This window comes from Caloenas nicobarica, chromosome 2 (assembly GCF_036013445.1).
Source record: "Caloenas nicobarica isolate bCalNic1 chromosome 2, bCalNic1.hap1, whole genome shotgun sequence".
NCBI classification, from domain to species: domain Eukaryota; kingdom Metazoa; phylum Chordata; class Aves; order Columbiformes; family Columbidae; genus Caloenas; species Caloenas nicobarica.
The window spans coordinates 30,845,802-30,872,639 of record NC_088246.1 but is presented as its reverse complement, the minus strand read 5'-3'; the positions used below and the strand labels follow the sequence as shown (position 1 = coordinate 30,872,639).

At 36.6% G+C, this 26,838-nt stretch overlaps 1 protein-coding gene across 7 annotated transcripts in view; it reads left to right on the top strand.

Annotated features, from left to right (window-relative positions):
- Nucleotides 1–26,838, top strand: part of DGKB (diacylglycerol kinase beta) — a 320,219-nt gene that overhangs the window by 233,972 nt on the left and 59,409 nt on the right. For all 7 annotated transcript variants that reach the window (XM_065627599.1, XM_065627600.1, XM_065627602.1 and 4 more), the window contains 2 exons: nucleotides 5,841–5,931; nucleotides 11,618–11,813. In XM_065627599.1, the coding sequence (XP_065483671.1) occupies nucleotides 5,841–5,931; nucleotides 11,618–11,813 (287 nt within the window). The remainder of the gene's footprint in view (nucleotides 1–5,840; nucleotides 5,932–11,617; nucleotides 11,814–26,838) is intronic.

The window sequence follows — 26,838 nt, the reverse complement described above, 5'->3', positions numbered from 1 at the left end:
TCTCACTGACTGGGACTCAATAAACCTAAAGCAGCAAGTTCAGACACACCTTAGAAAACTTTTCCACGACCTGAGAAAAATTAGATGGTAGAGGTTCCAGGTGCCTTTATTCCCAGTTGCAGAAACAGACTGCCATAGGTGCTTCTGCTTCAATTGTTCCTGGGTGGAGGCTTTTTATTTTCCCATACATTGAGAATGAGCACTGGGGCTTCTATATTGGTGGTTTTTTAAATGCAATATGAAATTCCAAACTCAAATAAAGCAGGACACAGCCATGGATTAACATAAACAAGTTGAGGGTTTTTTGTTTGTTTTGTTTTTTCTCTTTAAAAGGAGTCATTTACTCCCATGAATTTGGCTAGTCTTTTTTTTTGTTTTTTTTCATATTGCTTCATACTATAAGCTGTGTGAAATAAAATCATAGCATCATAAAATGGTTTGAGTTGGAAGGGACCTGTAAAGATCATCTGGTCCCACCCTCCTGCCTTGTGCTGGGATATCTTTTACTAGACCACGTCGCTCAAAGCCCCATCCAACCTGACTCTGAACACTTCCAATGATGGGGCATCCACAGCTTCTCTGGGCAGCCCGTTCCAGTGTCTCATCATGCCCATCGTAAAAAAACTCTTCCTTATGTCTAATCTAAGCCTACCCTCTTTCTATTTGATAAAATCATAAATAATAATAAACCTCCGTTAAGGCTAGATCATTCCCAGCTGTATACTACATGGAATTTTATGCTGTTCTCCAAAATCTCTGGTACTAACGCTGTTAGTGAGAGAATATTGGAACAGATGTTCAGCTTTTTGCCCAGTATGGTGTTTCCTGTACTCCCAGTTTCATTTTTAGACCTTATTATCTGTATTTTCAGATTTCAGAAATATGTGTTTTTACCTGAGTCTCCTTTAGGATTATTTTCTTTTTCTTCCCTTCTCTGTTTTATCATCATTCATCTTTCAGCATTGCAGAACTTCAATGCGTTTTGAAATTAGATTCCTATCTTTTTCTCATTCTTCTTTTTCTTGATTCATCTATTTTTCCCTGACAATGATCCCCTCGTTTTTTTCACATATATTTGTCGACCACTTTCTGCCCTTCCACCCTTCACAGTTTCTCCTCTGTGGACATACAGCTCTGTCTCACACCTCCATTTCTGCACACTTCTGGTTATTTTTTATTCCACATGTTATTCCACATTTCCGTGGAACAGAGGGCAAAAGAATAAACAAGGGGGAAAAGGGAGCCAGCGAGACCTGTTCCATTTAAATACTTACACCGAATCCATGGCTCTGAGCATCTCCTGGAAGTGTGGTGAATGAGATAATGAGCATCCACTCTATGTGGCTTCTTTCATACTCTTTTTTTTTTTTTTTACCCATGTTTTTGTGGGTTTTTTAACTTCATTACATTCTATACACTGTTATTCATAAATGCTGCTCTTAGAATGAGAGCTTCATGCTGCAAACCATATGAGTTTATGATATAGACTGAGACCAACTCTTGACACTCACTGACAAACAGTACTTCTACAGCAAAATTGGAATAGCTTTAAAAGAAATGTTTTCAGAAGGCAGTGCTTAAGGAATTATGTTTTGGGGAACAGTATAGTTTATGGAGGAAGCCGAGTGCTGCTTGTCCATGAGCAGACATCCTTGCATAGATTTGTGGTAGAGATTGCTTCCTGACAGTGGACTTTTCAAGGAATTTACCTTGGAAAAATTCAGAATTCTAGTAGTTTCATGGGTAAAAATCTCTATACTTTGTATGGGTTAAAGAATGACAGATGACAGAACTAGAAACAAAAAATTGTTCTTTTTCTGCCATATGAGAATATTGAAAATAAAGCTTCCCCAGAATGTATTGCCAAATGGTCATAATATGGTTAAATTCTGTATGTATTTTCATGCAGATGGCCAGAAGCATATTCTTGATGCAAGGCCATCCTTGTGCTAAATTTAAAATCTCTGCTCTGAAAGTATAGCTGCATTAAAACAGTTCAAAGTGTATGTTATCAAGCACACTTGATACAAGCAAATACACATTTTTTTTCTCCAGTCATTTTCAAAAATGGTCAAAGTATTTCAGCTGAAATTTAATAAAAATTGCAGTCAGAAATTTCATGATGTAGAAATTTTTAGCTCAAGTCATTGCAGCTTGACACTGCATAATTAAAGTGGAAATAAATATAATAAATAGAAATAGTAAATATAGGAAGTGTAAATAGAATGTGGTAGAAAGTGCAACAAGCTTAAAAATGTAGCATAAGCTCTTGTCCCAACTGTAGACCCTTAACACCAGGATAAATTTGTTTCTTATGTTTAAAGATGCTCCTGTTTTATTGTTGTGACCTTTTATTAGCAACCTATAGCTAGTCTATTGTTATGCATGTTATGACAGAGTTTTCATACTGCAATGAAGTACAGATGCTCTTCAGGTGTAGAATAAAGTATTTTCTATTTCCATATTTAGATACAGGACAATTTTTCAATGACGTGCCTTGTAATTGCTTAATCAGAAAGGTTATATAAAATAGTTTTAGCAGTAGGGGGGTTTCTGATTAACCGATAATGGAGCAAACCCATATCACAGACTATTTTGATCATTTTGCCTTGATTACCAAATATTAGCCTGAACTTTTCTGAGAAGCATATCCAAGTTTCTAAGTCTGATATTTATGCACAGTATAGAGACACTGGCAGAAATGGCAGTATTAGCCTTCCCATACTGTCCTGACAATTTGTTTCATCCCTGTTTCGGTCAGCCTTTAATCGTGATTGGTGTTTTATTTACATTGTATTTTCAAGCACAAAGTTGTTTAAGAGTTTAGCTATGCACTTTGAAGCATATGCAAAAATGCTTCCCTGTAAAATAAGCTATTCCCTTTCCTATACCAACAAAGCCAGTGTTGTAACGAAAAGTGCTACTGTATAGCACTCTCTACCGAAACAGACTTCATCTTTATTTTGGTCATCTCTTATTAAAAATTGCAACAAGTCTGAATCATCAGCTCCTCTAGGAGAGAGAAAAAATAGACATGATAGCAGCCCGTGATTCAGTTTCTTACAGTTTTAATGCCGCAAAATTTTCATTAAATATATATTTGTTTACCAGTCTAAAATGTACTTATACCATTGTGAAAGAAATCAGAATGGTCATGAGGGTAGTTCATTAATCTTCTAAATAGACTCTTCTACTGCTGCTGTGTTCATAAGCAGATAAGCGTCACCTGTTTGAATGAGGAATGCAAGTAGAAGATAGGAATTTAGAGATTTTTTTTATTATTAGAAAAATTAGAATATTTATTATAATAGGAAGACAGATCTTGCTTATGGAAATTTTAGTATAATTTATCTTGATTTCTTTACATTTTACTTTGGTTTGTACATGTAAGAAAAGATCTAATGCTATTTTCTGTTCAACAAAAATATATTGCATTTGAATAAAAAACGTACAACCTAATCTATTTCATGGCTGATGAAGGGAGTTGGTAAATCTTTTTGAAAATGAAGAATGAAATTATTTATATCTACATCTATCTTTGCACTGGAAAAGCTGTCAAGTAGTTGGTCTTTCTACCCTTAAAAACAGATATATAGTCAACTTGAGAAAGGAGGACACGTTCACAAGACTACAGTTTTTGGCCTGATAGCATCTTACAGAGTTTATTACAACTACAAGAAATATATCTACCATCAAAACCTCACCTGATAAATGTACTTAATCTTCTACTGTGTAATGCTACAAGGTTTTGATTCATGGATCTAAATTTTCTAGTAAACCTTGAGTGCACTGACAATGCTGGGTTTTGTTTTGCTGAACTCAAAATACGTGAATTTGACACAATATACTGAATTACTCTAAAATATATCTGTCTATTTTATCTTTGTGCAAGTCAAAAGATTTTATTATGTACAATGCTAAGAAGTCAATTTAAAGCAGGCTTTTCAATAAAGAAAAAGAAAAGATGCTTCATTTGAGATAAAAATAGCAGAACGGCAAGAGGAAAGGCCATTAAAGGAGAAGACACAAAGGCTTGTCGATCTTAGTAATAGGATCAAAAGAAATGATGAAGCATTTTTCTGCATACGTAAATCAGATTTTTTTATTGTTTTGTTATTCAGCATCTCTGTGTAGAAAGTAGCAGGAATATAGTTGCATCCAGATTTTGTAAAGGGACCCAAGAGGAATTCAATGTTTTGTTCACACTTGTTTGGAAATGAAAATACTGCACATTTCTTCATATACGTTGGCATAAATAGAGCAGTCGATCCCAGGTCAGCACATCAGTGTGCTGACTAATCTGCAGGTGTGGAAGGAACGTAGGTCAGATCACTTCCACTCACAGACTCATGGAGTCTGGAAACTGAATCTGGTCTGAGCCCTTGGATGGTTGGAGCTCTTTGAGAATATACCATTTATCCCTAAGGAGGTTCTCAAAACCAGGTTCCAAACAAACATTTTCAGGTTTTCTGTGCAAAACCCTTTGGAAATGCCCATACCTTTCTCTACAGAAATGTGTCCGTTTCTCTCTTGTTGTTCCGCCCTCTTATTATTATTATTCTGTTCTCTACTCTGTGTGAGCTGCATCCATGTGCAGCTCTGGTTCTGCACAAGGAATTGTTGGCTTGGGTCAGCAGGTTTCTGGGAACGGCCAGCACTGTAATACCCCTTCTCCCTTTGTGACTTCAAGAGCTGTTAAGTGGACTTTAAGAGCCACTAAGTAGACTTCATTGTGTAATTTAAAGTAAGTATCAAGGGTAGGATTTGTACTTTTGCTGGCATTTTTTACAGTCATCTACATCTGCATTTCACTCTTCACTTCTAGCTCATAAAACTCAGTCATTTTCAAGTTCCAAGCACATCGTGCTGTGCCTGTGTCGGAGAACAGTTTATCCAAGTGGATGAACTGTGTTCATATCTGATTCCTAAGTGTGAATAATGAATTCTAATTCAGTCTCTTTTTTTTTTTTCTAGTTTAGCTTCTTGTTTTGTTACAGAATAATAATTACTCACTCATGAGAGTTAAACAAAACTGCACATACTTACTTGAAATGGTACTGCTGGTGTCCTGATTGTATTTAACAGTATGCAATAAATCTGGTGAAACAGAAGTGCAGTCTATATGTATTTAAGAAGAAAAAACTGTACTCTCTGCCTGCTGTCATGATAAACTAAGCAATTTACTAGCATTTATATCCAGTTTTATTTTTCTGTAGAATCCGTTAATGAACTTCAGAATGCAGGTTCCATCAGTCATTTAAAATGTGTCTACGAGTTAATTACTGGATAACACAGCTCTCCTACTGCAAAATATCTAAAGATTGTTTGATCTGGAATTTTTATTTTCTTCAAATATCTCTTCCGTCATCATGAACAATAAGTATTTACCTTTACATAACTTAAAGCAAGCTACACTTTTGTCTTGCCTCTTCATGATGGGAGTGCCCTGCACATTCTAGTTCTCTGCAGGATAGAGATTTTAACCATGAATCAGAAATCATATACTAGGTGTAAGACATGAAATAAAATTGATACATTTTTCTGAGGCATGTCACTGGTTAAGTGACAAAAAATATTCTGATAGTCACTGAAAAAGAAAAGTCAAAGGTACATTTGAACCTGTCAGTTCAACACATTCCTGTTATCCCTTTAGGGGATATCATACAACTTGACACCAACATTTAAGCTTTGAAAATTATGAGCTCATCTATTTCAAATAGGATGTCACATGTTCCCAAGCCTTTGCCATTACTTATAATGGGAGACAGGATGATCACTTTTGTCACATATTGATAGTGAATAAGATCTTTCTTTTTTCTTTTCCTTTTTTCTTGTTTCAGAATGAAGAACAAATTTTGGTATTTTGAATTTGGCACTTCGGAAACTTTCTCAGCCACCTGTAAGAAGCTGCATGAATCTGTAGAAATAGAAGTAAGAACCTAATTGTTGCCTTTACTCATGGAATGTCACTAGTTTGACTGAAATGCAGAGTGCAAGGGTGCAGAGTGCCTGAATCCAACAAGGCAAAGCAGTGCACATCCTTTCGACCCTGTATTCCAAAATATTATTTTTATCGTGTCTATTTGTAGTGTGGCCCTGCACACTGGAACAAAGTTCAGTTTGATGATTAGTGAAGTCTTAATACAGTAGACGAGGTCAAGAGGTGACATATAACATTAGAAATCAATAGGGAGTGTGGCTAGGTCAGATGGAAAAATGAAAGACTGTTGGAGGGAGTGAGAGCTGCTGCAGGATTAAAATAAAATTTAAAAAAAAAATCTTATTATTTCTAGGTCCCAAGTTTTTATAACCTTTAAAACTTAATTCCCTAAAATTGTACTTACTTTCCTGAATAAAGGTTAAAGAATATATATTTTCTGGAATCATTCCCCTTCATTAAATAGCTTTTCTCTCTGCACAAGGGTTCATCTTTCCATTATACATTGAACACTAACTGAAAAGACACAGGATAGTTATAGACAAAATAGGAATTTAAAATAATGTGTCACTGCTGCTTGGGTGGCTGATGATAGAATAAGTGTCTACATTACATAAACTGTTTGGAGGGCTGATATTTATAAATAAGTAAATGAAAGATGTGAAATGCGTGAAGATACAACCCTGAGAATTTAATTTAAATAATGAAACTATTTATGGATTATGGTGCCTTTCCAAGAGTAATGAGAAACTGCACATGTCAATGGAGTATTTTTGTAGTTGCATGAGGCACTCGGAGAGGTGTGGTGAGAGCAGTGAAAGTCTGGCCAAAGCCTCCTGAAAGGCAAAGTCTGAAATGATCTGCAGGGATCATGGATCTGGTAGTAGAACAGTAACAAAGAATCCTGAGACAGAAACTTCAAGACCTGTTGTGCCAGACTTGCCTGTTTTGCTGTTATGTTTCTCTTTAAAGTAGAAACATGCTCCATACATGTTAGATTTAAAAAGGGGGAAGAAAAAAAAAACACCACACCAAGGCACACACAACACCAAACAACCAAACAAAAACCCTGGGAAAAGCAAACCAGCCAGTCTTGCTTCCCAAGACAGTGCTTCATGCATTTGGGTTCAAGTACATGTAACCTGAAAAATATTTGATTAGTTATTGGAAGAAATGCTTGCCTGATTTGGTCTGAGTATACTGCAAGTTAAATGCACCTTTTGATCAAATAAAAATTGAAGAGCAGGCTTTTCCAAGAAAATATTTCTATCCAGCAAAAATCTTACAGAGCCTGTAAGATATAATGATCTTAAACCATCTAATTGTAACCATTGAAAGGATGATGAAATGTTAACATTCAGAAGAAAACAAGTATGCATACAAGTTTGTGATGCTGCTGATGCCACTTGTGTAATTATTACCAATTCATATCAATAACACTGTTATTACCAATGAAGTATTATATTGCCAGTATATGAGACATGTTTGTTAATATTCTCTTCATCTATCCTGGTCATTATCATTAGTCCCCCAATTAGGAACAAAGATAATAGGGGAAATAGTTTCCAAAATGTTTACTCAAAAAGCGCTAGGAGGTAGTTATTTAAAGATTTATTCACAATGAGTAAAGTACTTTTAAATGAACAATGCTCGACAGTATGCTTGTGTCTAATGTTTCTTGTTTGTATGTTCTAAACACTTGGGAGTAGCACTGTTTTCATCTGATTTTTAACCTGCTGCCCCTTGCTTGGGGCTGTAAATGAGAGCTTGGTGTATGATACCACATTTCACTCTGAATAAAATGCGCAAAGAATGCATTTACTCTACAGCCAAATTTTGAATGAACAAAGCCCATGAAGATTGAGGATCGGTATCTCTCAGCTGGGAGACAGCGATCAATCATTCTGTGGGCAAACCCTATATTTGATTTCTAACCTAATTAAGTTGGTTTTCCTGATATGCATTAATGTCTCTTGTGTTCTGTATATTTTCTTCTGTGTGAGATGCAGAACAAAGTTTAGACACTAAATTCTTATGTTATCCAGAATAAGATATGTTTTTATTTCCAAATTGGCATCCAAGGAGAGGAACATAAGTTCTAAAGGAAAAAAAACCAAAAAAAAACCCCCAAAAACCACAAAACCAACAAGAACAACAAAAGCAACAGCAACAAAACAGGATAAAATTAAGGATTTATTTTTAATAATAATAATGTTTCAGTAAATGAGGCTCAAGACTTTACAGTTCAGAGCACTTAGACTTCATTTCCACTTCAGAAAAAAAGAAAGATGTGTGAAGGGTATTTAATGAGAGTAGTCATAGATGTGTGTAAGTGGAGATGGCACGGTCCATACCTGCAGCACTGTACATGCATTGTGGGACCAGAAGCAGCCTCCTATACGATCTGGTATTAACGGGTGAGGGAAAGGAGTTTAACTGAGCACAAAGCCTTGCATGATATTAAACTTGGTTACACAGCAAAGCCTTAGTCTCAGCTGTTTTAAGGCATGGATATGTTCTCAACTTCGAGATGATCTGAAAAATTTTCAACTAATGAATGAAGTATAAAAGATAATGCCTGAAAAGGGACTGAGGCCAGGAAGAAGGCAAAAAGAAATAGAAGTGCTAGTGTTTATTTCTAATCTAGGTAGGCTTGGTCCATATTTTAAAAGCATGCTTTTATTTTTAGCAGCATCATTGCATTATTTGAAATGAAAAAAGAAAAAAAAAAAGAAAAAGGAGCAGAACACATCTGCATTTTGTTGTAGTGTACGAATGTGTTAGGACAACGCAGAGCTACCTGTAGTGCAAACTTCTTGTCTGTATATGAACAAAAGAAATCCTCCTTTACTAATTCAGAAAGTTCCTCATCACTGTGGGATTCTGAGGCCTCGTCAAATAATTGTCTTAGTGTACTACCTGCTGTGTTCAATATTGAGTGAAAATGGAAGCCAGACCCTGCACCATCCTATTTCACAATTCTTCTTTTATTTAAATAATTCCAGTCAGTTTGGGGGACGCCAGACCTTTATAAATTAACAGCAGGGAAATACCAAAGGTGTCAGATTGCATATTTATCATCTTTCTCGTGTAATACTTAAATATGTATTAAGAAGTGACTGACATAAATTAGGCAAATTTCAGAAGCCACAGGCCGTGGCTTGTAGAGGACCCCCTTCTGCTTGACATTTCATCCTTGTCAAAGATCAAATTATTTTAATTTAGGCTGCAAATTATAAGGAATGAAGACTTCTTTGTGGGAATTCCCTGTGGTAATCTGACTTTTGTTGTTACTGCTGCTTGTCAGTGTGCAAAAGATATAATATGCATGCAAATAAGGTTAAAAAATATGTACTATCTAATTATCCAGCCAGTACATTCCACTTGATGACAGTGGGAGGCCTGACACACAGTATGTGTTTGATTCATTGAGGCCTGCAGGGTATTTACACAAGATTACTTTTAATTATGAAATTAATATCTGTTTATCTAGAATGTATAGCAGTAAGTGAGCATACACATGAGCAGAATTTTTAGTAAAATAAATCATCTTGATATTTAATACACATAAAATATAGGGGGGAATCACAAATTTGCTTCCAAAATAACAGTGAAGACCCATGCCTTTTTTCGTGTAAGAAAACTGTGATTAAAAAGTTACACTTCGATTACAGCAGTTGCCACAACTGCCTACTCTCTTCCAGATATGTCTTTTGACTTTAAACCTTCCCTATATGAACATAATCCACAGGTTTAAAATTGAATATGAATTGGAAACCTTCATGTTGAAATTCTTCTCTCTCCAGATTTACAGTCTTCTTACGAGAATTAAAAAGGTGTAGAGTACGCGTTATCACACAGTTCTGTTTTGTGATCTTGGAAAGTTTAAGGATAAACAAATAATTATGCACAGTTATTTTTGAGTTGTACTTTCTGTTTTTTTCTTCAAAGCTGTGTGATAAAGGTTTAAGCAGAGAGGAAAAGTGCCAGTGACCCACAGAGCAGCAAGCTGCAAGATGTCAGTGGACTGTTACTGAAGCATGGTTAATTATTTTTCCAGTTTTCTTCCTGATTATTGTATATTGGAATTACAAAATAAGACCCTTAATCAGTTTTAAATGCATGATTGGACCCCCTACTGGCTTGCAGAACATTGCAGGAGTAGAATCTAATGCTTTAAAAATATGCTGTTATACACTATAAGGTGCGTATGACTTGCCTGAATATCTATATACTTTAGCTGTGTTGTGAGGCATGAAGCTAATCTACTTCTAACCAAGGCATAAGTATATAAATCCTGGGAACTTTGGCTAGTTAATTGAATTAATGAGTAGAACTGGATGCTTTGCCTTCCACATACAGATTCAACTGTAGTTGTCTGAAGTTGGGTCTTTATTTCTTCCATGGAGGTTCTTCAGTGTTTCGCTGTTAACATGTTTTATTTGGCTTAGGAGCTTCCCCTGATCCTAAAATAATGTGGGTGGGGAAGAGGACTAGGACTGAGTAAACGATAGTCTGTGAAGGCTAGGTCTATCCTATCAACCTAGGTACATCTCATCCAGTGTGTGTCAGGTGAACTGCATTTGCAGATGTTACAGGCTTTTGCCACCTGAGAAGATCCTGCAGTTTGTCACTGAACAGGCTGATAAGTTAAGGTTCCTGAACCATTCTGCTGAAGGTGAAAATTATGATCCCTTTATAAGGTATAAGTTGAAGCCAAATACAGCAAAGGAACGTTCACCTATAAAATGGCTCAATGTCCAGTGTTGCTGTAGGAAGCAGGATAGATACACACTAGTGACACAGTAACAATTCCACCACTGAAAGGAGTGTCTCACACAGGAAGACTTTCTTCTGTTTGTCTAGTAAGTCTGGGAAGGCTTTTAGAGCACTGATACCTCTTCTTTAGCTCCATGTCCCATGTTTTCTTTTTGCAATGCTGCATATTTCAGAGAACTGGCTGATGGAAGTTCTGAGATAAGAAGTGCTGTAGCTACACCTGCTTTTTGCTGGGCCCAGCTTTGCTAGTCTTGCCTCTCAGTAGGAGTTATTAGTCAGGCTTAGCCCTACGCTGATATGCCAGTTGTGCCTTTGGATTGAAACTAATATCAGTGTGGTAGTCTGTGCTCCCAGAGCCCACTTAGACTCTTTTCCATGAGGCCGTATATGCTGTGTATGCAGGGACTTTCATGATTCATGTGGAAGGAACTCAGGTATTACAACAAGTATCATTGCAAAATCATAAGACAAACAATTTTGGTGGAACAAGCAACAAAGATACTCCAGTTATTACTATAGCAATTTTTGTAGTATAAACATTTTTCTGCTAATAGCTGTAGTGAGGCTACAAATACATTTCACTTGGGTCAATTAATAGGTATCAGGTAACATGGCTCTACCAAATGGTCCCACACTTAAGCAATCAAGAGCTGAATAGTAATCATGTTTTGCCTTCTGAATGAAGATCTATTCCTATCTCATACTTCCTCTCCAGATATAAGTATATATCTTGGATGTAAACATTGAATGAACCATTAACAGTGTTAAGAATGATGAAGTGCTGATGAAAAATACCTGATAGGTAGAACATTCTGACTTTTCTTTCTCTTTTACTGCTTCCTCCCTCTTTTTTTTTTCTCCTTTACTTTTTTTTTTTTTTTCCCTCTCCTTGCTAATCAGTGTGATGGAATTCAGCTAGACTTAATCAATATTTCTCTGGAAGGAATTGCCATTCTGAACATCCCAAGCATGCATGGTGGATCGAATCTTTGGGGAGAGACAAAGAAAAGACGCAGCCACCGTCGGACAGAAAAGAAGAGATCAGATAAAAGAACCACTGTCACAGATGCTAAGGAATTGAAGTTTGTATGCCAAGGTAAGCTTACTGATTAATATAGGCTATCTGGCTTCATACAGTCAACTCAGTTGTACAATCGCCCTTGTGTTGCCTCTTGTCAAGAAAAAGGATAGACAGCTCTTAGCTATTTGTTTTCTTGTGCATTTAGCTTTTCTGATGGGAAGCACTGGGGCAAAGGCATAAGCGAAGACGTAGTGACGATTACAGTATATATAATTGCAAGCCTGTCTCGGATGTTACCTGTTAAGCAGACTAAGCACACCATGTGGCACTGTTTGCTACTGTGATGTTCAGTCTAGAAGCACCTGGAGGTTTTGGAGTCAGAAAACTCTTACTGAGCACTTACAATGCTTCTTAATGTCAGTGTGCGTAAAACTTGGGGATAATCATGCTCTGTTTCTAGCAAACTTCTGCCAGAGGCTGTGGAAGATTATTTCAGAGTGACAAGAGCAAGCTGTCTATACATTTTATGTTACTATACTGTGATGCCATATGCAAGCCTTGAGTGCGTATGCTGTAGCTTGCTCACATGGGCGTGATCCATCCTTTCAGGGCTCATGTACTTGGTGATTAGACACACTTGCTCCGTACATTTTATTATTAATCATAACTTTTGACAAAACCTACGGTAAATAGTACTCTCTGTTCTACTTTGTGGAATCTGAATGCTGTCCATTGTGTGGATCCTGATGCTCAAGAGATGGAGGCAGGCTATTGGGTGATGTACTCACGAAAATTTCTGCTTTTGTGTTGCTTCTGAACATACGGAGACAGGACATTTCACCCTGTTGGCAGTAGTGAACCAAAACGTTGTAATCTCTTTAACTATTGAAGTTATGCATGTATTTGGAATTTCATACTACTGACCATTTTTGGTATATTAGAAGGGCATTGCTACACTCCATTTCCATTTTCCTGGACAGGAAAAAATAATAATAAAAATATTAAAGACTGAACAGAAGATCCTACGTTATCTGTTGAAGTGTTCATAATGCAGACATTAAGCGCCTTACTTGAGAAAAACTAGTCAGATGACTTAACTTCTAATCACTTTATATGCACTGTGGGTGGCAGTAGCTTCAATCAATGTCAAAGCAGAGATTGACTTCTCAATACCTCTATCTCATCACTGAGTGCATGTATAGTATTACTGTTTGCATCTACAGTAGCATTTTAGTGCTTACAAGGAGTACGCTTTTTGGATTTCCCAGTTGTCCATGTATATTGCAGTTCAGTTTGCAACACTGAGCTGTCTTGAGTTTGCAAACTGGATTCCCTTTAAATGGAGAGGGGACACATGCTCTGACTGCAAATGGGTGTTCAGTCCATGGAACCAGGTTAAAACAGAGTAAACCTCCAAAATGAACGTGGCGTGAACATTTGAGAAGCAACTGATTTGCTGTATAGATCCACTCCTGTGCTAGCTAAGATAGGTTCCCATGTCAGAGTATGCTTCTTCATCTCAGTATTTGAGATTATTCCTGAATAATGGAATTAAATAAATTTTATGTCTAGGCTTCTCAACTAGTTTTGATGAATCTAAATCTACCCACTGCAAAAATAACTGCCTGCCTGTCGTTTCTAAAGCACGATTCCTTTACAGCTTTATACTAGCATATCAGAGAGCCCTATATTCTCTAGTTGTTTGTTTTCCTAAGTCCATTTGGATTGTACTTTTTAGTTTGAAGAAAACATTTTACAAAATGTTAATGCCCAGTGCAGAAGTAGATATAGCTGTTTGAGAACTATGGTAAATACATACTTCTTTGTTAACTTCTGCTTATTTATTTACTTATTCTGAATAAGTATCTTTTCAGTTCATTTTATGTCCAAGTAAAGCATCTACTCACTTGAAAACTGAACACCAAACTTTCTAGGAGACAGAAGTCAAACATCCTCATGTTTTCATGTGGATATCTATATCGATATAGATATATATGTCAGGTGTTGGTTGGTTGAGTTTTTTTGGTGTGTAGTGTTTGTTTGTGGGGTTTTTCGATTTTGTTTGGTTCGTGTTTTGTTTTTAAATCTACTGCTTCTGAGAGACATGCACATTTAGTCTTTTTCATATGCAGTGCAACTGTGGGGGTATTTTTAACGGTATATCAGTCTGTATTCATGTTATCTCTCTGCTTTTTTGGTTTTATGACTTGACCATAAATACATGAATTGAATTTTAGTATTCAGAGTCTGAGCCCTTAAATGGGATACTTGCATGGACCCAGGAGAGCTGTCTCCTCACTCTGGGTGGTTTGTTGCCCCTGAGCATGTTGCGTTGCTCCTCTCGGAACAGCCCCAGCAGCACTTGGAGAACTTTCAAAGAAGAAGAACCCTCTGTGAGGTCTTGCTGCTGTCCTGCCCTGCTCTTGTGTGTATCACTTAACACGAGACACGTACATGCAGCATGATCATTGCTGCAGGAAAAAGGGTCAAAGTTTTGCTGATTCTTTTTTCTTTCTTATATATCTGTACAATTCAGGGAAGGTATATTCCTCTGAGCCTACTCCCTTCTTTTTTCACCTGCTTACTGTTGTCACCTGTTGATGCAAAACAGCTTTTATTTTCTTTGCTTTTGCCATTATGCACCTCTGCATACTCGAAAGCCAGACCACAATTCGGACGTTAAGTAATCAAAATGGACACCTGCTTGGAAAACAATCTGATTATATGCACATAGAGTGAAAAGCAGTATATCGAAAGGTAGCAATTTAAAATGTGCACTATTTAAATACATTCACTGATGATCTCATTAAGAGTTATGCATGTATGCTAAAGAGTAAAATTTGTCACTGATAGCATATAGGTATGTGTGTCTGTGCATGTATCATATATTTCTGTCTAAGTAGTAACTGGCTTTGATATTCTCATGTAAAACATATATGAAAATATATTTGTCTGATTAACTTCTAACTCATGGGAAAGAAAACCTTATTTAGCTGTAATGTACTAAATATTATCCTATTATCCTGCTAATGGAAAAAAAATACTATAATACAGTTTTAGTTTCAGGTCCTGTGCAGAAGTATAGAGGGTCTTTCAACAAATGTTGTTAGGGTAAAAATCAGATTACTACTTCTTCTGATTTAATTTCATTTTAATTTCTAATGTGTCATTATCATTTTTATTGTACAAAATCAATGCACTAGGAATATATAACTAAAGATATATCTGACAATTCATGAAAATAGTTAATTAGTATTTTGAATTTATGAATCTGACACTTGCAATGTTTCTATTTGTTATGTTTCGAAATCTTGCAGTATGTACATATATATGATATATCTCGCCACAATCAATTTTTTTCTAAGTACAGATTTTAGATGTAACTGTGAACTATCCTTGAACATTATTTGGACAGGATTTTTATTTGGATATACACAGAAATTGATAAATGCCAAAAATCAGTGCTTTAAAAAGATGAACATACTGCATAGAAAATGAAATATGAGTTGAGAAACATAAATGTAAATAGCTGAGCTACTTGTTGTTTGGAAATTACATCCAAAACATAAGTTGAATCATCACAACATATCTTACATGAAATACATACCACTTATGTTAAGTGTTAAACAGAAAAATTTTCTTCCTCACTGAGATACTAATTAAAATTTTCAAACCTTTTGTGGCAAAAAATAAATCATTCTTTTGGAAATCTCTCTAGTAAACTTTTTGCTGACTGGAGTAGGATTCCTTTAGGGTGAATGCTGTTATGCTTTGATTTGCTTTCGTTGCTGAAGTTCAGTTAGAGCCCTGTCCTGAAATTGAATCTTTTTTTAAAATTTAAAGCATCTCAAGACTTTGTTGCAAACATATCCGTAACTTGGTTTTGCACAAGTAGTTCCATTCACCTTAATGGATTAGTTCTTGAAGACAGTATCTATGAACTATTAATGGATGAAGCCTTTAGACTATAAATATTTAAGTGCAATACTTTCTTCCAAGTTTTTTTTTTTGGTACACCACCAGGTTCAATGATCCTTAACCAAGTATTTATCAAGTTGATCTGTGCATCTTGTTAAGAGACCTGCAGTGCTATTACTTAGCAACATGCCAGACTACTGAACTAATTCAAGACAGTGTGCATTTGGGTCACAGCACCTAGGCGTAATCCAAGCTTACCAGTATGATTCAATAACTCCATGTGAAAATCTGGTATAACAACTGCATTATGACTTTCTGAATGGAAATGCAGAATTCTTGGAAATAGAATAATGTGTAATACAGACAGTTCGCTATAGTTAGAAGCAGGGGACATGCAGAGACTGTGAAGGCCTTAAAACACTTCAAAATATCCGTACATAGTAAGAAAGGAAAAGATACTTTTCTTACTTGATATCAAATTCCACTTCACAGGGGAGAGGGAGAATCTTTCCCCAAGCTTCCCTATAACCAGGGAATTCCTGCCAAGAGTTCTCTAAACAACTTATAAACTTTGTGGGCCAGCAGATTAATTTAATTTATGGAGGGCTTTATAAACTACACTCTGGCCAGGTGACTTCTCCTTGCTATTTATAATTCTCTAAATTTAAAATTTTGACACATTATGAATTTTGAGATATCTAAATATGAATTAATTTCGTAAGTTGAAAAAGTTAGAAACTGCATTCTGATATCAGGGAAAATTTATTCACCCAAAGGTTTGTCAAGCATTGGAACAGGCTGCTTTGGGTTGTGGTGGAGTCGCCATCCCTGGAGATATTTAAAAGATGTGTATGTATGATGCTTAGGGACATGGTTTAGAGGTAGACTTGGCAGAGTTAGGTTAATGGTTGGACTCAATGATCTTAAGGGTCTTTTCCAATCTAAATAATTCTGTGATTCTATGTCCTACATCCAGTGAATACATACAGTGTGTGGTACAAGGCATGTATAATGAACTCTGTATAATAACATTTTTATTAATGCTATGGATAATGTGATGGCTAGCTAAGTTAATCGCCCTTATTTTGTATCTTGTATAGGCAGTTTTGGGCAACATATCCATTAACATATTACTACAGAGAAAAATTACTAATTATAGCTGTTTCATAGCTGGTCTGTATTAAGACACTCAACTTACAGAAACAATGTTTTTTAGACAGAGTATCTAAGAATAACCATTTAATTGCTGCCTCAACAGTCCTAACTATGTATTTTTAGTTTGAAAGCAAATAGTAGTGATATAACCAAGTTCTACCAATTTCAGTAATCAGTGTTGTAGGTTATTTGTGTTACTGTAAAGAAAGAAAGAGGAAAATTAATTTAAGTTGATCACAATATCTGTTTAAGAACTTGAGGTAATATATTTGGTATTCAGAATTCAAGGAAGCAGAAATATGTTTAATGAAAACCAGTGACTAAATCAGTTAAACACTGAAGGAAATAATAATTACACACGGTTCTGAGCTAGGCTTACTCTCACTAGAATAGATAACAGGGATGTATAAACACCTTCTTTCATTTGAGATAGCTTGCGAACCATTTATGGTTCTTTTTCAGGAAGTCTCCACACAGACTGACATATATATGTCTCTATCCAAAACAAAGATACGGGCAGGGCATATATGTTGGCAATACCTTGCTGGTAATAGACATTAAGGTTTATATTTCTGTGAAAAATAACAGAAGAAGAACAGCGAACCTGGGAAAAGAGGAAGCACCAGAGAAGTAGAAAATCTGTTGAAGCATGTCTTAGAAAAAGTGAAAAGAAAGACAGCTTTCTCAGCCAAATTCTAACAATAAAACTGTTAGATAAGCAAAGAGACTGCCTTCTGTTCAAGGCTTCCTACATTTAAGGAAAAAGATCTTTTACTGTAATGGTAAGGAAGTAGTATAAAGAATGTAAATCTTATGTTGGTGTTCTTTTCCTAATGAAAGCAACCCAAGAAGACCTACAACTGGTCTAACACAGAGACCAGAAAAAAGAGGAAAACAAATTTCCCTAATAAATGGTAAAATAAGTTAAATTTAACAGAGTTATAGCAGATAGTGTGTCTCAGTTCCCAAAAACAGTGAAAACGAAAGAAGATCTATATGCATCCTTATCTGACTGTTTAAATGGGACTAAACACTGATGATATCTGTGTAGGGTCAAACCAGTAAGTGTATGAAGTTCAAGAGAAGACTCCAGTGTTATTTCAATGTGAACTACTATAAAAGCCACGTGGAACTTATTTCTAGAGTGTAAATTTAGGAAACATACACATGATGAGTTGTAGTGTTACATTAATGTAAAATGCCTTGAATATTTGGCTCACAAAATCCACTTCCTTTAGTTATATACCTGAATTTCTTTAGTTGCAAAATAACACAAAAGTAGCCTTGTATGAGATTTTAATTTCTTTCCTAAATTTTATGTAATTGCTCTGAAAATAGCAGCATTTTTTGTGGGTTTTTGGCACTTTCTGTCCTTGGTTGAAACTAGGAATAAAAAAAATTGCAAAGTTAACCCTTCTTCAAAGTTTAAACATTAGAAAAAAAATCCTAAATGTATTCAGGCAGGGTTTTTTCCTGTAAGCGTGCACCATATTCTGAACATTTTATGGCATAAATTGGAGCTTCAACCTAAACTTTGCATATTTCTGTGTAGAATTTCATGCTGCAGTTATATGAGTGTGTGTTGTTTACAGTAAATCGAATTCTTGTGAGGACTGTCCAAGTTAGGGTGCCATTAAGTTTAGTGTCTAAAAATCAACCCTATAGTCAATAGATACATTCACCTCAAGAAAAGTGTTTGTCCCATGCTCAAATAAGGGTCTAAGCTAGGCAGAATAAAATGCCAAAATAAAATGGAGGTGACTCTGTCTGCATTTGTTGTAAGTAGAGCCGAAGTAACAGGCCAGGTTAGACACCTCCCTTCCAGCTGCATAGCTGGTGAGATGAATTTCTGCATGTGCTGCATGAAGCAACAGCCCATTAGATGCCTGAATAGTCCTTGGAGCAGGAATGGGAACCAGGACCCTCTCTGCCAGATAAGCCTGATGAAGCTGGGCTGTGCTTGCTTCTATGGATCTGGTGCTGATGTGTCCCTCGTCTTCCGTGAGCAGTGTAATCACTAATCCGCTGAGCAGGAAGGACCATGTCAGTATATGTAAACCCTGCTTGGAGTATAGCTTCCAGATGTTGAGGACTCGAGCAGGGGAACACCTGTTTGGGGTGTTGGGAAATGGGGTAGCATTCATTGGTCCTATGTGCTGTCCCATCTTTAGTTTGGACTGTGTTATTTTGTCACCTTTTAAAAATCTTCATGGTATGCTGAATGTGTCGTTTCCTTTGTGTGCACTGGCGTTGCGGCACTCGACCATCGTGCATTGCCTCTTCTCTGCTGAGCAGCAGTGACTGGCCACCGCGCCAGGCATTTTGCTCCACTTCTCAAGCAAGGACTGTGGTGGGACCTGCTGTCTCACCGCGGGCAGCTGCATGGTGGAGCCCATCAGCGTGCGAGCTGTTGATCTCTGGCTTTGGTAAGGTTGAAAATTCAACAAGAGCAAAGAACCCTTGCTGGTTTGCCCCTGTTCCTGCTAATCTAGGACCTGCCTAAGGCAGGATGCAACCGAGAAGTTCCTTCGACTGATATAGTAGTTCCCAGGCTTCTTGTTCCTCTAGAAGTTGCGGAGCAGTGTGCTTCATACTGTGCCGTGTTACCACTGATCAGCAGTATTTTACCTCTGTGAAAGCAGTGGTTTCAGTGGGGGTAAAGAGAGGAAGAAATGAATGTCACAGTTCTTCCACATTAACAAATTCCCGCTTCTTTTACTTTAAGCAATGGGTTGTGAGTTTAGACATGCTGTAGAGGTGAGACAGGTGCTGAGGTACTCAACATGATAAAGTGATGGCACTGGTAGTTTTCCTAACTCAGAACCTAGATTTTGGTTGAATTTATGAGGGATGGGTTGCTATTCAAATGCTTTTGTCCCTTGTAAGCAACTGAAGATTGTGTAGCTTTGGCTCCTTATTTTTACTGCATGTGCACATTCACTGGGATGACAGGTAAATGGTACTTTGTCCTAGCTGCTTAGTTAAATTGTGCCTTGCACCCATTAGTTTGTAAGATCTGAAAGGCGAACATTCATTTTGGCAAGCTGTTAAAGATAGGTCAGTTTTCCTAGTAAGAGAATGTGGGCTGGACAGTCATGATTTGACTATGCTATTAAAAAGAGCCTTTTCCCCTCTTTTACACCCCCTCTCCCCCCAGCAACAAATCTTTATGGTTCACTCTTTTCCTCTAGATACCTTTATTACTGAAGAGATGCCATGTTCAGCAGGAGCCTTATTCAAACGAGTTGGCCCATCAGCCTGGGGGATGAAGTCTATAATTCATAATACAGTTTGAATCTTTTAGAAGTATAAACACAATTCCTCATTGCTGTGAAATACTGATTTTTATTGTTATTAGGAAGTAGTAGGACCTTGAAAAATGACTTGATAGTCTGATTTGGTTTTATATTTATAAAGCATGTATATATGTTTCTGTGCAATATAGATCATCGCAGAAAAACAATTTCCTTTTATTTACAAGGCAGTTGAGATTGTCATTGTATTATACCTTTTGGTGCACAGAATGTTCATTTTCTTTCAAACGTTATTCATCGAAAGAGGATAATTATAGTGTATTTCACAGACTGCCAGAAGGAAAATGTATCTTTGCAAAGTTTCATTTCCCTTAAGTTGCTCATTTTCTATAGGAAGACAGAGCTATTAAGTAGCATACCCATGACAAAGATTGATTAAAATGGCATAAAGGACTATCTTATCTCTAAGTACAGGGATTTACACGTATAACTCCTATGACATTAAATGCAGTAGGTGAAATTAACTCTAGCTATTACATTAAAAAAAGCCGCAGTAAATTGGTTTGTACAGAGAACAAGGTGAGGGTAGGAGGGATGGCACGTTAAGAAGCACATGATAAGTATAGTTTTAGGGTACACCTACAGTATAGCATGCAAATAATCAAACCAACTTCTGTGCCAGCAGCATTAATGCAATTTTCTTCTAGGACTCACTTTGGCTGCCAAATAGTGGAAAAATCACCTTGCTGATGCAGCTAAGCTTCTCGTATTCAGCCAGCTCCTTAGAGCAGCTCAGGCTGCTCTCCAGTGTTCAAGGTAAATTTAGCCTGGGTCTGGCTGACCTTGAAGGAGGGACATGCCCTGATGCACAGCTTGTGCAGGTCCTGTGGCTCACCTCAGCACAGGTGTCTGCAGCAGGTTCATAGGACCTGTTGCGCAGAGCTCCCAGGGTTTGACTCTGCTGCGCTGGGAGCCCTTTGTGACTCCTGCACCTTATTAACCCAGGTAAACGAGTATTCGCCTGGATGACAGCTGTTAGTTAAGATGTGGTAAATGACAAGGGATGTGAATGGAATATAAAAGTTTTGGATTATTTTTTTTTTCCTTACTGCAGAATTAGTAGCAAGTGCCGTTTTTCACTGTAGCAAAACTGACCTGCTTCCCCACCTGCTTTCCCTTCCCCTCATTGCTAGTACTGAACACAACAGCTTTGCTGTGTAAAGGCTTGAAAATGCACTTAAAAGGATGTAAAGTTCTTTAATAATTAGCTCCTTTGTACATGACAGGAGAAGCTAAAGTTTGCCTTTCCTGAACTCTTTTGGAGTTTTTCCTCCGTGTTGGTCTTTGACTATAACTTTGCTACCGTGTTTCAGCAGCTCATCTATAGTGACAGCAGTGTGGTGTGGTCAGTCTAGAACTCAAAGGTTTGCTCATATAGTAGCTGAGTAGTTGTTATTTAAAATTTATAGTGCCATGCATCAAATCTGGGTATTTGTATGAGAGCATTAGCACAGGATGTAACTTCTTTTTGGGGCGATTCCACTAAAATGGTCAGATTTATATAAATGAATACTAAAATACCATAGCTTAGGGCAGAATTTCATATTTTTTATATATTGAAATATGGATGAGAAAAATTAACAAGTTTCAGATGAAAAAATGTGAGTGCATGTGTATTTAATACCAGACATGTTTATTTGATGTTTTGTAATCACATAAGTATGTGCCTTTTCCTCTACTTCAGCAAGAATTCCATAACAAACAAGTGAATAAATTTTAAAAATTATTTGCTGGATATAACTTCTACATTGTATGTTGATTAATGTACACTTACTTACATATATATATTTTTTTTACAGAAGCATACCTTCTCATATTTTTGTAGGGCTTAATTTTTATTTCCTACCACTACATGGCACGAGTAACAATTACTGCAGAACTGTTAAACCCATCCGCGAAAAGAAAGTAGCCCTATCTTAGTTTTAAAATAACCGTATCATATAATTGTACTTTGATACAGAGTTTTTCTTTAATTAACAAAATGAAAACATCTGTTACTGTCTCAACATAGTTTTTGTTTTTCATACCGGTTTTATAATTCATGTGTTTCTCTCCTTCTGAGGTTTTTCAGATATAAATTATTTGTAAATGTTACTTTTCTTCCAAAAGCTTACAAAAAGTCAGCAATTAACTAACTACAACAGGTGTTTCCTTTCTTGGGGAAAGGAATGCATGTGATTATTGTAATTTAAATTCCTGTGTGAGTAAAGGAATTGGCCTGTTATTAGGAAACACTGCAAGCATATGTAAAATGATAAAAATGAAGTAGAAAGGTTGGATGAATTTAAGACTGTGACAGTTTTAACCCTTTCAGGCTCTTCACATGTGAATGTTGTGGGTGCTGCTGCTCTTCCCTGGCTCCCTCTCAAATCCTAAATGTGACTTGGTATGTGCCTATATGGTTTAGATTTACAGTAATATTTTCTGATACCGAACATATGTTTTTATATTGTGACCTTTGTACAAAAAGCTGCAATAACCATTCTGCAATATTCAATTTGTTTAATGGCAGACAAATATTCCCTAGGAATGTCTGATAGCATATTACTCAGACTGTTTGCTCATTTAACCCTGCCTCAGGTGCCTGAATCTTTAGCTTAAAGATACAAAAATAAAAACAGAATAGCCATGCAGATCATTTTTGGCTGCTGTAACACATAATCATATCCTCTGATCCATTCTAGTTTTCTGTGACTTGTTAATAGAAAATTTCAAGTTCCTTGAGTGTTTGCAAAAGGTGTCAGGTTGACAGCAGTTTAATTTTGAGTAACAACAGGAGAGATGGCTTCAATTAATGTACACAAAGTATTACTGATTAAAAAATAAGTAAGATATTCTAAAAATATTGGTGATATGAAGAACCCTGTAAGAACACAGGTTGGGTGTATATACACTTGTATTACTCACTAGAGGTAGAAGTGGAATTTACAGGAGAAAATTAGTGTTTGTGGATGAGACAGAAAGAGAGATGCGAAAAAAGAAGCATGTATTAAAGCAAAAATGTCAGCTTCAATCTGTTGTATTAAAAAAGCTGAATTTTTTCTGGTTTTTTTTTTTTTCCCCTCACTCTGCAAAGACTTGTGTTAACCAAAGCATTCAAATATGTGTAGCTATAAATATATATTGGAATCATGCAAGAATTTTACTAGTGCCTAATTACTCTGTAAGGAGAGAGGTTGGGTTTTTTTGTTATTATTATTATTATTGTGGGTACAATCAATTTAAAGACTTTTTTTTTTCCCCCTCTTTCTCCATTTTTCTTCATATAAGCACCTGTGATCTGCTGGCAAATACGCTACTAGCAGAACACTGTGTAGCAAAAGCCTGTGTCCAACCATACCAGCAAAAAGCACTGTTTGGTAGTAGTGTTGTTTCAGTCACATATTTACAGAGACCGAGTATAAGTCTGGTGATTTTGTGCACTTGTGCTGATGATAAGTCAAATTAAAGGAGAGGGGGTCCAGTCGGACAGCGTCATCTCCGTGACCTGCTCCATTTTTACCTGCTGCCTTTAAATCGCAGCCTCCCTTCTGACACTGTTAAGCATTGCCAGTAAACCACCAGGTTGTTTATAAGAGCACATTGTAAAGTAGGTTGTCTTGGAAAGTCTGAGCTGCCCAACAAATTAATGGCATTGTGAGGTGCTGCCTGCTGGGGTGAAAATAAATTGTAAGAAAATATAGGGAGACAGGTAATGGGCACTAGCTATGCTGCACAACACTTTTCAAACTGCTGCTGACTTTGTGCCAATAGATATGGCAATAACTGTCAACAAGATTTACAATACTTTCGCATTTACACAGTGAGAGTAGAAAGGTTGAAAGAGGTCTATAATTTTATTTAAAGTTTAGCGCCAACTATTTCTGGACCTACTATTTCCAGGCAACAGGGTTACAAACACACTGCTTATCTTTCATATGTGTCAGTGGGAGGGTTTTTTATTATCATCGGAAGTCCTTGAAATTGGACATAAGAAAAACAGCAGTAAAGCAGAGGTATATACTTAATTGTAAAATCCAAGTAGGTACAGATTTTGCCATTTATTGTATATGTTGTGATTTCTGATAGCACTAAATCTTGTTACCTGTGTGTAGCTCCAGTGGGTGGTTTCTGCAGGCAATACATTTTCTGGCCGTGCTTCTTTCGCTGATGTTGAGAAGACACAGCTTAAAGCTGCTGTGTTGGCTTTGTCGTCCCCTTGGCAATGGATTCCGTGCTGCAGAAACCTGCAAGAGGCTAATTGAAGAATTTTAAAGGTCCATTGTGCAGGGCTCAGGAGTTGTCCCATCATCCTCCTTATCAGTATTCAGACATGTCTTTACACTTACAATAACTTTTAATAGCTGTTCACACTGCAGAGATGGTAACATTATGGGTTTCAGCTGAATTTTCTTCTTCTGGTTTGCACATCCTTAATGTAACTCATAAAGACCTCCTATGCGTGTTTTTTTTATAATGAAGACTTTCATTACTAGTTAAATAACTTCTTTTCAACTTACCAGAAAAGCTTGCTTATGTTTTTCAGTGGCTCCAGCTGCCAACCAGTAAGAAAGCTTCTTTAGAATATGGACTAGAGCAGCCATGGGTTTGTAGTAAATCACAGACGACGTCTGTGTACCTTTTTTTTTTTTGGGGGGGGGGGCGGGTCTAAAATACTATTGAGTACAGGAAAAGCGATATGTTTAAGAAAAAATAGCCTTTTTAGAGCCCATAGATAATCTGAGGCTGACCAAACCATTCCATGTGTTACTTCATCTGAACTGTATGAACAAATTGGCAGTTAGTGATGATTATTTATTTGTTCCGTGGTAAAATCTGAAGGTGTCAGACACTAGACAATGTATAAACACAGATCAAATGGACGTTTCCTGCTCGAAGAATCGCAGAACCAAAAGATAATTTCGTTTGGAAGAGACCTCTAAAGGTCATCTAGACCAACCCTCTCTGCTCAGAGCAGGTCTAATTAGATCAGGTTGCTCAGAGGCTTGTCTAGAACTTACACTCTAAAGAGTCTAAGAATTTATGATCTAAAGTTCATTTGCTAAAATCTAAGGGTTTGGTTCTTGAATGCAAGTATGTGACCCTAATTCAGGCAGTCAGTATGTCACTTGTTTTAATTTCGTCTCTCTTATTCACTGGATCATAAGCTTAGCTGACCCAACTATCCAATCCCAAAGGCTCCTACTGTTCTCTTACAAGTAAGAGTACTTTGCTGGGAACTTGCTTTCTGCAAAGGGCCTCAGTATACCCACCCATAGTATCTTCTAGAAGGCTTCTCCTGCATTTCTCTAGATTCTAGATATACTTGAGAATATAATTTTCCTTCTAAAGTCTTTCAGTTTCTCCTATTTACCTACTTCTTGGTTTTTTGAATTTCGATTTTATTTTGTTCTGAGAAAGTAGCTGAAAGTTGAGGATGTCCGCAATCCCAAAAGGCTTACAGACCTATAAAAATAATGGCAATAAGCTCCCTGGAGTGCAAAGGGCCCCAAAAAGTCAAAAGTTTCTCATAGGTGGCCATCTTCTCTAGTCTGTGTGGAAAAAACTATTCATGACTCATGGTTTTAAATTTGTTCAGTTAAAAATATTCTTTGCCAGTTTGAGGATGTTTAGAACCATTACCTGAGAACTGATAAAATGGATGATTAAGTCTTTAGAGCGTGAAAAAGTTATGTTAGTAAGAAACAATCAGCAATTTTTGTTATAACATCGGAAATCATATTAAGATGTAGACACTTTGAGAATTACTGAGTAAGACCTAATCAGAAGACATTTAAAACATCAGAAAATAATTGCTGTATAATTAATTTGGGGGTGATGGAGTTGATTAATGTAGCTCTGTCTGAAGCAATTTCTGAAACTCGTTTTCTACAGGTGAAAATCTCTACGGTTAGTCTCATATATACTGAGAATGCTTTTCAGCTATAAAATTACCACTCGATTATCAAAATCTACAGAGCTAGTTGTTTAGATATCAATTCTTGAGGTTATATACAAAGATTATTTTTAAATATTCTCAGCCCACAGGCCCTTTATATAGAGAGGAACAAAGACTCAGTTTGACTGTCACTGTGATGTCCTCACTGTATTTGTTTATATGTGTCCAGGTTTGTAAAACTTTGTCTGATGAGAACCTAAACTCTGTCTGGGTGTAAATACTAATAAGGTAAGACAGCATACTACTCTCTTACTTCGCAGTAACTTGTATCTTAAAATGTAACTCATATTTTAAAATGAGGGTCAACCTAATAGTAACATAAAAAGAAACGGAAAAAATTTCTAGATTACAGAAGCCCACTGGAGAGGGTGGAAATCATTATATGTACCTGCAATGTATATTTAAAAAAAATAAAATGACTGTGTTCATTTGGGGTTTTCAAGTGTATGAATTTTCTGCTTACATTATATCAAAATAATTATTTGAATATAAAGAATGAAGAGGTCACTTTGATCAGACCTGTATGAAATAATTTCTTCCTTCTTGAAGGAAAGAAAGGACATCAAATCTAATATTGCTTGCTGTCAATCATTTAAAAAGATCTGTGTTTATAGTGCTTGAAATGAAGACAATCTGCTGATTACTGTGTTGGATGGTGACCCACACTAAAGCATTTCATTGTGTTGCTGCAGGATTGTCTCGGAGCTGTGATTCTTGTATATATGAAAAAGTCAGCTTAGTAAAAATGAACAAAAAAGATTGCGGTGCAGCATAT